The sequence below is a fragment of the Excalfactoria chinensis genome, chromosome 1, assembly GCF_039878825.1.
Source record: "Excalfactoria chinensis isolate bCotChi1 chromosome 1, bCotChi1.hap2, whole genome shotgun sequence".
NCBI classification, from domain to species: domain Eukaryota; kingdom Metazoa; phylum Chordata; class Aves; order Galliformes; family Phasianidae; genus Excalfactoria; species Excalfactoria chinensis.
This window is the reverse complement of record NC_092825.1, coordinates 32,967,055-32,982,267: the sequence shown is the minus strand read 5'-3', so window position 1 is coordinate 32,982,267 and position 15,213 is coordinate 32,967,055. Positions and strand designations below refer to the sequence as shown.

The window sequence follows — 15,213 nt, the reverse complement described above, 5'->3', positions numbered from 1 at the left end:
AGAGGATGCAGACTTAAATGTTCAGTGTTTATCAGTGAGGTGAATTTGTCAGTCCGAATAATCAGGATAAACAACAACAGAACCGAAACATTTCTCAAGTGACATCCTATGATGATTTTTGAGTCTTCCAAGGGGAAGAAAGGAAGGCCATGTACCAGTAAATACGCGCATAGATGCTAAAATCACTGCTACCAATCAGTGCACCACAACAGGGTGAACACGTTCCTGGTGTTACTATTGAGTTATATTACGCCAAATACAATACTCATCACACATCTCAACTTTTAACTCACGTCTCTAATTTAGAGTTATGTTAAAATAATCCTTCGCTGGAGAGAAGCGGTGCTGCTTACCTGCATATGAATGGACCTCGTGCAAACAGGACTTTTATTAGAACTCATTTCGTTTAGTTGACATAAATACAATCTGAATGCAGTCCAGCTCCGGCAACTGCTATATCAGAGGTAACACTGAAGGAAAATTATCAACTTCAAACGCAGCAAAATATATATCTAAATTATATACAGAGATATGTATTTCTTTGTATCGTGTATAATATAATTATAAAAATGATTTATTTTTATTTTAAAGAAAACGCCCTTCGCAAGGATGGCAAGATCTTTCACAGAAAAACATGAGCACACTGAACAACCTCTTCTAGTAAAACCTCAATTACTTTTCAGGTACAAAACTTGCTAATGGCAACCACGGCCAACCATTTCTGTATTACGTGCGAGTTTATTACGTTTTCTCAGTTGCTTCTATGCAAAACCAAGAAAAATACTAGAGAAAATTGTAACCACACCAGGAATCTTTAAGAGCTGCCTTTCAGAATTCCAGTTTTGTACTTCAGCTTCAGACATTTATTGTTCAAAAAAACAGCTAGAGGTATTTCTGACATCATCCTTAACAGCACTGCCTGAACCTAACTGCACTAAAAGCATAAATACATCAGATTTAGTTAAGTAAACGTACTTGACGTACACTAGGGGAATAAATCAAAACAAAAAGTAATACAGAAAAATCTCCTCTCCCAAAATCAAGCACCTAGATCAAGCAATCCAGCTGAAGGCAATGCAATCTGAACATGTAACTTAGATTCTATAAAACTAACACACGTGTAATATCAGAATTACGATACAGTTACATCTTAAGTCTGTCTTCCTGCCTTGCTAAAATACTCAAAGCTACCTGGTAAGTATCCTATCTTGGAATCTCTATAATTTACAGAAAACTTGGAAATCTTCTTCATTCTATTGTAAATTCAGTTTTAAATTCTTATATTCCCACCTGATTTTTGTCAGTGGTCAAAATAAAAAGTACTCTCCTGCAAGAAAGCATTTACTATGCAATACATCTCACAGCCTTCCCTTCTGTCCTCAAGTGAAGATTATTTGAATCCACAACAGAGGCACCGTGGTAGTCATAAAAACATACATCTCTCAGCTGTGAGTGTAAGTGCCCTATTTACTTACCAGTCCTCTAATCCCTTCACTTAATTTAGCCTCACATTTCATGTTTATCATATCATCCTCATCCTTAATTCTCGGTCTAAAAAAAAAACAAACCTTAATACACTCTGAAAACTTAACACAAAGGAAACAGGATTAATTTGACAACTAATTAGCACAACAGATTCTTAATCAGTAGGCCTGTATATTGCTGTAATTGAAGTAGATGATTTATACAGCAGGGGAGAATGCACCTAATTCACAGTGCATTTCTACCATATGGTTTCTCTCTAGGGTCATCCCATACTTTTTCCATGACATTTAGATATGCTGGTACATTTAATCTCATTTATTTCTACTTCTAGAAGACAATTGATACATAAAGGATGAAGACTTGAGAGACAGAGAAAGCTACAATTTCAAAATTTCTACAGCATTAGAATTGTTATTACTGAACGAGTTCATAGATTTCTTCATTCGTGTCTTACAACTAAAGTAAAATGCACCAATATCTCCTCTGCTTTCCTCAAGCTCTAAGTGTGTGAAGAACTTGCTCCTGAGCCCCAGTGCTCACAGGAAACTCTCTCTGAAGTCATATGCTTGTTTAGTCCTGTAGCAGCTTCTGCTACATAATCGAGTAACAGGTTTCCAGAAATTTCAGCTATTAGTTAACTAGAGGAAAATCAAACTCAGACCTGACTAAAAGAGACAACTAACCAGCTGTATTAACTGAACAATGACAACACTCAAACTGAGGCAGCGGCTCTCCAACTTTTACTATTAAACTCCAAAATCCAGCTTATTAAAGTACTGCCAGCTACCATCTTCTGGTCCCTTTGTAGAGCATCTAGACATGGTGACAGCAGGTTTTTTCCCCTTTCAGCTTGTTTCCTAACATTTCTCTCTCTCCAGTCTTACGACCACTCCGTTTCCTGTCTCACCAGAATACCATACAACAGTAACAGCACTGTGATCTACTGGTGGTTTCATGTGCCAGAAAACATTCTGGTGAGCACAGAATGCTCTGGCAATGCTTGCCAAGATAAAACCATACATTAGCGCCCCAATAAAAGCTGTTGCATAAAGAATAGGAGGTAGAAGGCATTGGAAGAGACCTCCTATCATGCCTGTTGACAAAAGCAGAGTTGAATCCAGAGTTCAGCAGCCATTGAGCACCTAAATGTTCTTCTCTAATCCTTTTACCTCCAACTCACCCTATTTCCCCCTGATCTTTTGTTTGTCCACTTCATTTCCAGTATGAGTTTGAAAAGCCAGGAAAACTGCAGAAGCTGTCATGTTTGCTGTGAGTACATCTGCAGGGTCATACTATTGGCATTTTTAAAAGCCAGGTTAAGACAACTAACCTTCAATTCAACCCTTCCTATGTGAATGTTCTGTATGTTAAGATACCTGAAAAACTGCACTGATACAGCAGCACTTATTTTAACTTGTATAACGAATAAACTGCACATGCTGTTTTACAGACAATATATATTTGTAAACTTGCTCATGCAAAATTAGTGTGAACAACAGGGATATTTGTTTTCTAATCCCCACACCTTAAAAAATGACATTTATGTCTGCTTCTTTTTGAACTTTGCCAAAACCCCCTCTTTAATATAACAAATCTTACACAGGATTTATCTGCCAGCCAAAACAATTTATGAAGCTGAAACAAAAAGAATAAAAAGTTATACAAAAACATGGTGCATCTGGATGCTCGATTCCCACCTCCCCCACACCTCTTTGTTGTTGTCTACAAATAGAAAGAGTAAACAAAAGGAAGAAAAAAAATAATAATAATCATGGTCACAAAATTTTAACATTTTTAATCCTAAATGTTACAGGGAAAATGGATGCTGGAACCTACTTCCATACACCATGCGTCAACTTTTTAATTCCCAAATGTGGCCAAATCCACTAGAACAAGAGTGGTTAACAAACTCTGGATTATGGAAATACATTTCTGGAATAGATGCTAGAAAAGCAACAATGGGAAAAGCCAACTGTCTCCATAAAGGTAAATAAAGTGGAACAATGTGTAGATTAGATATTTTTTTCTGTTTCTTACTCATAACCTGTCAATTCAGTGCATCTTATGGTTCAACATAATGGTCCCCATTTTGGGCAAACATTTAACTAGTGTCCATAGATTCCAAGTTAGTGGATGATGAATCTTTTTGGATACTTTCAAAGATGGTTGCCAGCTCAGTGTTAGAGCTTATCTGTGACTGGAATTCACTCATTAATGGGCTCTTCTCTGCTTCTGGAATGGTTAGAAGTGCTGCTACTGCCCTCATTGCAGATCGTTTCAGTTCATCTTGCTTTTCAAACTCCTGTTTCACTGAATTTGCCTTTACCTAGGGAAAAACATAGAAATGTTTGGAAACATAGCTCAACTCTCCCTCTACACTCACCCTAACCCACACATATCATTTAAAGACCTATTTCCTTTCACTAGACAAAACACCGTATAGTAAGCAGAAAAATGCTGGGATTTACCAAGTCAATAACCAAATAAAAATGCTAGCAGCTAACCTCTAGCTAGTAGAATCAGTAAATAACATTGAAATGGCATTATCACAAATACTTTCAGACTTCTGAGAACAAAAATTAAGCAAAAAATCTGCTTTAAAAAAAAAAAAAAAAAGATTAGCCTTCCTCTTGATTTCAGTGATAAATTATTATTAAAAACAGTAAAAATTACTGACAGTATATATAAAAGATTACAGTAATGGGGAAAAGAAAGATAAATCAGGCATTAAATCAGTATCAGAGCCCATAGCTGGATCAAGATGAGTGTGAGTAGGAGACCGACTGTGCCAAAACCCAAAAATCTTATTATATAAATGACGAGGGAAAAACAAAGCAAACAATGCAATAAAACAAACCAAAAACCAGCACCACTTTATGCTACCTCCATCCTTCATCATGCTAATGCTCGTCTGCAACAACACAATCATCAGAAGTCAGAAAAACCTTCAGTATTCTAATTTCACTGTTTATAATAGACACAAGTTGCTGAAGTAGCAGCTAGATTTTTGAGAAACAAAAGAAATGGAAAAGAAACAGCATTTTTAATAATGAGCTGATCATTTTACTCTTCAATTTGCAGTTTAAGAAGAAGTAACACATCAGCTGACTGCAGTTTACAAACTGTAACTCAGGAAATGTTACAGCAGTAGATGTAGATTACAAGAATCATTCTTCATACACAAATTCATTTGTAATTCTGTAAAGTAATACAAGATAATTAACAAACAGAAGTTTCAATTTAAAAGAATACCTTAGTTGTACATGTAGCGCGCAAAGGTTCAACAAGCCTATCCAATCTCTGCAGCACTGCGCTTGGACAAAGGGTAGACAGTCTCACCAGCATTAAAAAGGTTAGCATCTAGTTGGAGAGAAAACCAAAAATCAGTCATGCACAGCACAGAGTTATTTCCTAGAGCGCTGTGCTGTTAACAGCAACACTTAAATATTTCATTATATAAAATATCATTAAAGCACATGAATTATCTTTCCTACCATTTCAGTCTACTCACTATTCAAAACATTTACTGCTTGCTCACATAGGAAAATGACAGCTAACCTTAATGTCATAGTGATCCTTCAAGCCATCTTCAACATGGTTTAGGAATTCAAATATATCTAGTCTATCCAAACAGCTATCCAGAAGAGTATACATGCACTCAAAGGCAGCTTTCCTAATGTCCAACCCATCGTCAACTGTGTGCTTAAATGGTCCCATTTCCACCTGTCAGCAAACAAAAAGCAAAGTTAAAAAGTAATATATTTAGGCAAACAGAGTCTACTTATGTTAATTTGGCCACATTTTTCTCAGTTAACATACCTCTCTGATTAATTCCTTTCTGACTTTTGTTTCATTGTAAAGATGAGGAAGCACAGTATCTAAGAGGTCCCTTATTAATGACGGTTTGTTGTGTGCAGCTGAGTTAAATGTCACTAGGGCTACCCTCCTGACATTGAGATCCGGGTCTTCCAATGTTTGCAAAAAGTCACCTGCAATTGCATAAAGAAATACATCAACAAACTCCTAACGTACCAGAAGATAAGCCTACTCAGTATGTATTAATATAACAAGGCCTGTCTCCATACGTTTTCACATTGGCTCCTAGAGCTCTGTAGCACTGCTTTGGTAAAACAAAGGCCTGCAGGAACAAGTATTCCCACCCCCCTGCCCCCACAGTATTTAGCAACTTCCAAGAGTGCTGAACCTTTAAAGAGGAGAAAAACAGGGTGTAAAAAAAAGTGGCTTCTACACCTACAAAAAAAAAAGGTAACAAGATTAAAAATTAGAGAATCTTGAAGTAGTAGATTCCAATAGTTCATCTACTGTATTCAATACCCAATACTTATTTCCAGAAATCGAAAGGGTAAAGCAGCTTCAGTGGGAGGAAGACAGCAGGAGGAGAAGCCCACACGCATAATCATTCAACTCATTAATGTATTAATAAAAAAAATATTAATGATCAGCAATGAAAATAAGGTAAGAACTGACATTGCCTCACCCATAAACAAACAACTTGCTCCCCACAAAATCGTTTCGAAAGATGAATCCTTTTGCCCCTTATTAGATTTAGTGACATACTCTCCTTTCTAAAGATTTAGGGTCATCAATCCACTACAAAGCTAACAGTCACCACAGCATATTAAAGAAATCTACAACAATGTCATACAAATGAGAAAAGCTCAGAAAGCCACAGAATTGCAAAGCTCTATCATACTGAAAGCCCTTATTACCTTATCCACAAACAATAGCTTCCAATAACTTTCAGACCAGAAAGCAATACAGAATTGCAAGGGCCTACATTTACAATCCATCATCTGACAATACTCAGAATTAACACGTGTATATATGTTTTAAGACCAAGTATTTCCTGGACCACGTTTCTGGGTAAAGAAGGTAACTTACTAATTTAACCTGACATAATTTACAAAGAACCTGGAAGAAGAAATCATCTCTTAGGTACCATCTTTCCTTGTCCTTGGCTCCTTGCATTCTTTGTCCACTGCGGATTCATTATATGCAACTTTTATCACATATCTTGTACCACTCTGAATTCAAATAAGCTAGAGTTAACAAAAATAATTGGCTCCTAAGGAAACCACTTAAAACAGTTTCAACAGTTAACATAAGCAGTTATTTCTAGTTCCACCTACAAAATAATCTTCCTCTGAAGACACACAGAGCATGTTTGAAATGCAATTCCATCGCTTGAAAACTTAGAATTTGTCACTAGAAGTAAATAACTTACCTATGCAGTTCTTCAAGAGCGGGTCTATGGGTTGTGGATGATCAGAAATAGTGAACTTCACAGCAGTCACCACAGAACTTCGAGCATATGAGGATCCTAACGTGCAATAAAATTGTGAGTACGTAACAGTTAAAACAGCACAACTACAGAATTTAAACCACACTTAAACCCATTCTTTCCAAGCTTCTAATATTCTTTCACAAGCTGAAGAGCAAATGCTACTTATTACTAGTAACACAACGTTGTCTCCACAGATGTACTGGTGTTACATTTTAAAAGCTGAAACACGGTATTTGTAATAAATCTTTTCTGCACCAGAAAACTGAAGTAATGAGCCTACTTGCACACTCTTCTAATTTCTCTCATGCAAGCCTTTAAACAATTCTCCTCGTTAAAGCAGGACATGAAGAAAACACACTGATGCAGTTCTTAATATGACTATAACTCATTTTCAGTTTCATCCTTCCCAACCTTACAAACTTCAGAATTCTTATTTGAGAATTAGGAATATATAAAATGTTAATGCTCTGCAACAAATCCATCAAGCAGTACTGTCCTTTGCTGCCCACGCTCTCCCCTTCAAGTTTATAGTTTTGTTAAATGTAACATTATTAAATTAAATATCATACTCAGAAAGCAGAACATAAAAGTAATTCATGCTCTGCATCACTTACTTTCTCTTGCCCAAATGGAACTAAACTTCACATTGTATGCAGAGGGTTTTGGGGGGCAAGCAAACTTCAGGAATATTACAGAACTTAAGCAAATTACTAAAAAAACCCACAACAATGTACTAAGAAAATACAAGGCCATTTTCTACAATTTAAGCATACAGCTCACCTAATGCCAAGTATCCCTTGAGTCGTGGAAGCAGAGTCTCTGGGTCTATTAAAGTAAGCTTGCCCAAGCATTCAGCAACAACATTCCTTGTACCCTCTTCTGCACATTCGCAGTGCTTCAGGAGTAAGGACCAGATGTTCTCAACATATGGTTTGAGACCAATCACTGATGCAGAGCTAATTATTTCTTTCAAGGAATGAAGAAGAAGGTATTGCCTCTTAGGCTGGCTGGTTATTTCTTGTAAGACAAAAGGCAGATACTCAGGAAGATTGCCGACACTAATACTGCCTAATGCGTAAGATGCCGCTGATTTGACTTCTTCACTAGGAGAAGAGAATGCTTCTAATATTACAGACTTCAGCTCAATTTGTCCACTTAGGTCAATATGATGCCCAACTTCCCCAAGAGAAAGCAAAGCCAAAAGCCGAATGGAATCCGTGGACCTTGAGTTCTTGACATCTTGAATGAACTGACCTACCACAGCTGGTCCCTCCTTAGGGCATGCTCGAGTAAGGGCAGCCACACATTTGGCAATGGAATAATAAGACTGCTTGTGAGTAAGTGCTGTGCTCTGAGAGTACACTGGACCCGTTAACATGCGCAGTAAATCCATATAGCCTAAATTATTTGTACCAGTCACCACCAAAGCTTGGAAAAATTCTAGCATGGCACTAAGTGCTCCGCCCTGAAGTAGAGGCGATCTCACCAGCCCAATAAGTTCATTGAGAATGGACCCACTAATCTTTGACAAGGAGGAAGGATATACTTTAGCAAGTGTTGTCAGAAAACTGATGGCCATCTGCGATACGTGCATATCACTTTCACTAATAAGAGGTGGAAGCTCATCCAGGACAGCATCAATCATGGCAGCTGTCAAGCTGTCACTGTAATTCTTAATTAAAATATCTAGAGCAGAAAGAGTGCCCAGTTTCAAAGCCCGTTGGTTCTTTCTCAAAAAAGAAGCAAGAATAGGAACTCCTTCCCCCAGGATTGGTCTCAAATCTATCTTCAAAGGAGAACCAGCAATCAGTGTCATGGCCTTCACTGTCGTTAACCGAGTGATCTCATTCTTCAGTCTCTCTAGGAAGATCTGAAGTGTACTAGGCAGGTCTGTGCCCAAGCTGTCACCAAGGCTACAAATGATTTGACCCATGCAAGATATTGCCCTTTCTTTCACCTCCTGATCAATGTCAGCAGCCTTTAATCTCTTGATTGTACAAGTAAAGAGATCTTTGATGTAAGGAGTAGCATCAAAGGAAGAAGGCTGGTCTAAAGGACGAATGACTTTCACTAGTTGTTGAGTAACCAAAAGTGCCTCTGAGGTAATCTTGTAAAATGGATCTCCAACACAAGCTACAACTGGAGGCACCAAGGCTTGAACATGAGGATGAAAGACTTGGGGAGAATGATTGCAGAGGATCACATACAAACAGGACAAAGCATCTATCTTCAGATTAGAAGAACTTGATTTGTCATTCAGTGAAAAGATTATTCCTGGAAGAAAGATGAAAAATGTATTTTTAGGTTAGGATATTTATATTCTGTTAGAACACTTTGAATTTCCAAAGTAAGGCAGCTATACTGTATCAGGTTGAGTGCAGGAAAACACCAAATGCTTCCCAAGTCCCTTTCATGCCATTTTATTCAAACAATTACTTTCCAACCTTTTCTACACAGAGGACTTGGGCCATTTGAAGGTTTGTGATGCCACTTTTAATTATAAAAGGAATCTGCACCTTTACATTTTCCAAGATTACTTTTCCTTTTTTACTTCAAAATTCAGTATTTACGGCACTAAAAGCTAAAATACATGGCACATTTTTTGAGATAATCAACTAAAGGCAAATGAACTTTTCATTAAAATAAAGAAGAAAAAAATCTCCATCTTACAGTCAGCCCTTGTTTTCAAGATAAATGGAAATGTATCTAAGCTATTTACATGAATTTATACATACAGTAGCTGATTGCGTTGCCAATTTCAAATAAAAACAGAATACAGTCAAGATTTTTGTACTGAAATTTCATATCGAGGTTCCAAGTAAATCTTTAGTTTAATTGTATGTTTCTCATACCTGGTACAAGTACGGGAACATGTTGTGTTAGGGCTCCAGGTAATACATTTACTAGCTCGGTCAGCATATTAAAGCAACACTGACGGGTCTTCACACTTTTCTCCTTCATTTGTTTGTGCAAGGCTTTGACTATGTTGGGAACCTGTAACCATCACACATCTGTTAATCAATTCAATAGCTGACATTTCTTTCATCTCCCATCACCTGGGGAGAAGGCTAAAACATGCCTTTCTCTATTTCTGATTTCTCCACAGAATCAGTTGTATAAATAGCAAGAAATGAAGATTCAAAAGAATCACAAAGTAAAAAAATAGTACTATAACTTCAAAAGGTGAGATGAAACAAAAGAAAACTACATCTGCATTAATACAATTATGCAAAGAAACAATTGAAAAGTCAGTCAAATAATTCACTTTAAGAAAAGGAAAATGCCATTTGTCAGCACTATCCTTTTTATTTTGCAAATAAAACATGTTATAGCAAATCAAGTTGTATCATGGTTAATAGAAGTTTTGCCTCTATTGGAACATACAAAATAACTATTTTGCTTTGTCAATATGGGTAAATTATATGGGACATACAACTTTTAAAGGTAAACAATTGAAGTCTTTAACACAAAACATATCTGCCCAAGCCAGTCATTTTAATTTCCATGACTGGAGATCAACTGCTGCACTTTTCTGGGCTGCTCTATGACTTGTGATCCCAGAACACAGCACTACACTACTATAACCTGTAATCTATATATGACAAAAGCATAGCATGGCATCTTTCAAGAGCTATCAAAATGAATAGGACATAATATCAACGTGTTTTCACAAAGTTAAACAAAAAAATCTTGATGAATAACCTGACTCTGAAGCATTGTCAAAGGTGTCTCTCCTTGTTCCATTGCATCGGGATCACAAAGCCAACTTTGCACCGGTCGAGTTTGTTTTAAAAGAGAAAGATAAGCATGAAAAACATCTGCTTTAACGTTTTCTTCACGTTCTTTGAATCTGGCTATTAAAGCGGGAGATACAGTTTTGTAGAATTCTGGAAGCATTTCGTGTCGTGTGCTAACAACAGCATCCAGACATTTAGCAGCTGCACGCCTTACTTTCCAGCTCATGTCATCATCATCACTATATTCATCATCGCTCCCTTGAAAAAATAAAATTATGCAGATGTTCAAATCCAGACAGTCAAAGCATCAAAGTTTTATCCTAAAGAAAAATATTGAGTATTTTGCAACTTTTAACCTATTTGATTTTATGCGTTAAGTAATAACGTTTTACAGGGGAAGTAGTGAGAAATCTTTCCCACGTCAAATATGTATTTTCAATTCATTAACTGACATATTTTTCACTTCAGCTCTATCATACTACATGATGTTAGTTTTTACCATCTTTTATGTATTTTAAAATATTTATCTTGTACTTTCTGTTCACCCATGGAATTATTTATCTTCAGCAGTAACATCTAGTACTTTTATTCTGAGAAATGAGTTCATAAGTCACGTTTATAAACCAATACAGAAATTGAGATTGGAAGTATATCAACTACTGGTACTTAGCAGCACTGCTACCATTTCAATTTTCTCACAACACTACAGGTTTCAAAACCTTTCTCTCTCCCAAACCAAAATGCAAATATACCTTGATCATCATCATCACCACCATCAGCATCCATAGCATTTTCATCTTCATCTTCATCGTCATAATTGTAATTTGGATCATAGGTGAGATATTTAAGACAAATATTTATAATAGTAGATACATGAGGATAAACTTCTTTAGGACATCTGCACAGTACAAAAACAAAAAGAAAGTCTGATTACCTATGAGAATTAAAATATTTCGGCCTAAAAGACTTAATGCTATATAAAGTACTCTGAAGACATCATAGCTAAGCCAAGTACCATCAAATGCATCCATTTGAATCTGCAGTTCAAAAAGGGCAATGCCAATATGTAACCCAATCTACTAGACTGGAATACTGCAGAAGAGGAAGACATGCCTTTGGATATAATTTATTTTCCTCATCACTACAAGACTTATTAGAATACTTCCTCATTTCTGTGTGCATTAGCAGCACTGGCACAACAGTTTATGACATCCAAACATAACAACACTGCTAAACAGTTAAGGCATAGCATTACGTTATAGGAACAATTTCAGTTCAAATCTTGCAAAACTATTTGACACCAAGGAGACTACTAGATCTTAAGATAACTCAAAATAAGTGCCTGAGAATTACTTACCTCCTAACAAAGGATTCAAATGCTTGAATGCAATACTCTCGTAGTTCATCATCGTCTACATTACAAAACTTTACAACCAAAGGAATTATTTTCTCAAGATATTCACCTGACAAGAGAATATTAGCACAGTAATTACTCTCATCTAAAGAACCTTCCCCATTACAGATAATTTATATATTTTTCTTACCTATTCTATGACCTGCTTGCCTACTGATAGCAGCAATACACTGTATATAGGTCCTAGTTGTTGACATGGAATCATTTTTAGACAGCTCTGTCAACAGATGTTCAATGAGGTCAACAAAAACCATATTGCCACAACTCATAACCAGGTGACCAAGAGCAATGATGGTTCTTTTCCTCACAGCAAGTCTGGGGCTAGTCAGCTGGGGGAGCAGACAGGTCAGAATTGAAGGATGGAAGTTAACAAGCAGTCCTCCTTGCCTTAAAACAGACAAAACACAAACTCAAACCAATTGAATCTAGATAACTTTGTTCATATATTCTACCAGAAATTTCTTAAAATATTCCTAAAACACCACAGAGATTCCAATTAAGTTTTTAAAGTTTTGGAACTTAAAAAACAAGTTTAAAATACACCTTCAAAGCAATAAACACTGAAAAGTAACTTAAAACTAGTTATCAGAAAATGAAACAAATTATCAGTCTTCTCCATCAACTTATCTTTAATACATCACATTATTTGGTTTGAACTAAGGTTTCATTTACACTTAATATCTTGCCATATTACTTCATTTAAGTAAATTTTATTTAATATTTTGAAAATTACGAAGTTAAAGGAGTATTTACTGGCATTCATCAGCACTTTGGAAGAAGGATGTTTACCTGCTCAGCATATCAGCCATGATATCTAGTGCCTCCAATTGAACAGACACATCTTCCTGCTTGGCTATAGCACTAGTGAGACGCCCTGTGATCTTTTTGCAAACATTAGCTGCTAATGCAGAACCTGAAAGTACAATAAGACCTTAGCATTTCCATAATAAGAAAATACAGTTATTAACACAAGAGATCATGCCTGTGTCTATGGGAAGCAACTAGCATTTAACAAGAATCAGCTTTCCCACCCAATAAAACAAGTTTGAACAGGAAGTTTCTTTGCTAATGTAAAGCATTATGCTCTGCATTAGAGCTGAAAGACTATCTACCCAAAAACATACTGAGTAGGATGGCTTCAGTTTCATAAGTTGTATGTAACAGAAAGGATACCACTTTTGGCAGGTCAAGCAATGGAAAGCAAAGGCCAAAATAAGCTTAGAGCAATAAATGGAAGGACTACAGGTAAAGTAAATAAAGTAACTAAAAGAAGCACAGAAGTAGATAGAGACTCTTGAAAAAAAAACAAAACTAACAAGATACAACCACTTTACACAAGGAGCTATTTAAGTCTACTTGAGAGACTGCTAAAATAAACATTATACCTGCTTTAAAATTCAAGTTAAAATGTCTTTGCTACACCTGCACAGTTTTCCCCAACATACACGGAAGGGTTTTTTGTTGTTTTCCTTAAAGTCACGCTTTTGGAATGTAGACGTGTAATTAATGCCATTCCAATCTACATTTTAAATATTTATTTTTAAGTTTATGCATCTCATTACTACCTGATTAACATGTGATTATTTATTTGTGGACTTTCAGTAAAGAATGTCAAAACCAGAGCATGCCTACATTGTTTCTTTGTTTCTATTTTAGCAAGTTCGGTCTCTAAAAGCTGCATTTCCAATGCCCTCTTCATCAGCTTTCTCTTCTCATTCATACCCTACATACAATATCTGAAACTGACTTGAGTAAAAAAGTAATACTATTAACTGAAGAGCTGTTCACCGTTAGCATCTATTCTGGAGCAGACTGCCTTCATTTAAAATTACAAGTCAGCATTTCAGTAACTTAACAGCAACTTGTTAGAAACATTAGGTACATTCCAAAACACTTATTTAAACTGAGGCAAGAAATTGGATTGTTAAAGAAAAATACGCCATTTTTAATTTAATTTATGAGTATTCTATCAACCAAGAAACAAGAAGAGGTTTCGTTATGAGTACAGCCCAGAAATGTTCCACCAGATGATTATTAAAATAGAAGATTTTACGCTCAATTTGTCACTCCAATGTTCCTGTAACACAAGTTTTTATTTCCGCAAAGAGTTGCATCAGTGTGGGAAACTAAGCTTTTTAAACCAGCAGAATTCCAAAGTACAGTCACAGAACTAAAAGAACGCCTTGAATACAAAACACCTTACCACTGGAAGCTGGGGGGAGTTCTCCAATCACAGTTTTAAGGCCAATGCTTGAAATGTCACGTAACTGTTCTTTATCTGAAAGCATGTTTGTACAGAGTGTATCTACAATGGTCTCCACTTGATACTCCTTCACTTTGCTCACCAAAGGGCCAAGGCTGTATCAACAGAAGAAAGGTAATATATTTGCAATGATAAATAAAAACATCCAAATCCTTCTTTTTCATTTCCATATCTTCTTTGAAGTCACAAAGTTAAGATCGGTTTTAGTAGCAACACAAAGCAAATGTTTTAAACCTGAAGGCTTTAGCTGGTTACACTGATAATCTAACTCCTTAGATCTACTAACAAAATACAGATTCAGTGCATTTGTTTGTTGTTTTATTTTTTTAATCTAGTGCTGGAAACAGTTTTGTTTGACTGCTCTGTTTCATCCTTCCAAAACCTGAGCCCCTCTTCATCACACTTAATACCAAGGCTTACAAAATTACCTAGCCAAAGACATCACTCTACGTACTACAAAGTTCAGACAAGTAAGCAAACCTCTTTACTACCACAACTTTATTCTACAAAACACTTGGGTTCTTTTTGACATGTTCATTCTATGCCATAAAATGCCTTAATAGAATACAGCAGTGAAATATAAAACAGAAACATGGCAAGTCTTCATTCACAGTGACCCTTATAAACACTGCACTTGGGGGAAAGAGTGAAAATGTCACCGTAAGGTTAATGTTTAGCCATCTCAAATATTTCAAGGATGATGACAATTTTGTTTCCTTTATCATACGCTTCCCTCTGTTCAAAACACTGAAGCTGCAGATAGCTGAATGAAAACTACTTCACTGCTAAGAAATACAGTACCCTTCATCATCTTCCTAACTCTAGTGCCAACTTTCAGTGCCTCTCCCTTGTAAACACCTTGGTCCAGAAAGTAAGTTATGCAAAAAATCAGTGCCTTATTCTGTCTCTATTTCGTTCTAACACTAGCAAGCAAGTCTTCCGCTTCCTTCTCGAGGCTCTAGGAAAGACACAAGAGCAGGACTGTGGTTCTATTGAGCTGTGTAGAAAA

At 36.3% G+C, this 15,213-nt stretch overlaps 1 protein-coding gene across 1 annotated transcript in view; it reads right to left on the bottom strand.

Annotated features, from left to right (window-relative positions):
* Positions 1-1,780: 1,780 nt before the first annotated feature.
* The window catches only part of CAND1 (cullin associated and neddylation dissociated 1), a 28,790-nt gene continuing 15,357 nt past the window's right edge, over positions 1,781-15,213 (bottom strand). Inside the window, exons 3-15 of the mRNA XM_072334140.1 lie at positions 14,145-14,299; positions 12,731-12,854; positions 12,072-12,328; positions 11,885-11,990; positions 11,280-11,425; positions 10,493-10,785; positions 9,643-9,784; positions 7,571-9,064; positions 6,731-6,826; positions 5,305-5,474; positions 5,044-5,208; positions 4,738-4,845; positions 1,781-3,811 (exon numbers count right to left, since the gene is read on the bottom strand). Coding sequence (XP_072190241.1) covers positions 3,587-3,811; positions 4,738-4,845; positions 5,044-5,208; positions 5,305-5,474; positions 6,731-6,826; positions 7,571-9,064; positions 9,643-9,784; positions 10,493-10,785; positions 11,280-11,425; positions 11,885-11,990; positions 12,072-12,328; positions 12,731-12,854; positions 14,145-14,299 — 3,481 coding nt within the window. The 3' untranslated portion in view covers positions 1,781-3,586. The remainder of the gene's footprint in view (positions 3,812-4,737; positions 4,846-5,043; positions 5,209-5,304; positions 5,475-6,730; positions 6,827-7,570; positions 9,065-9,642; positions 9,785-10,492; positions 10,786-11,279; positions 11,426-11,884; positions 11,991-12,071; positions 12,329-12,730; positions 12,855-14,144; positions 14,300-15,213) is intronic.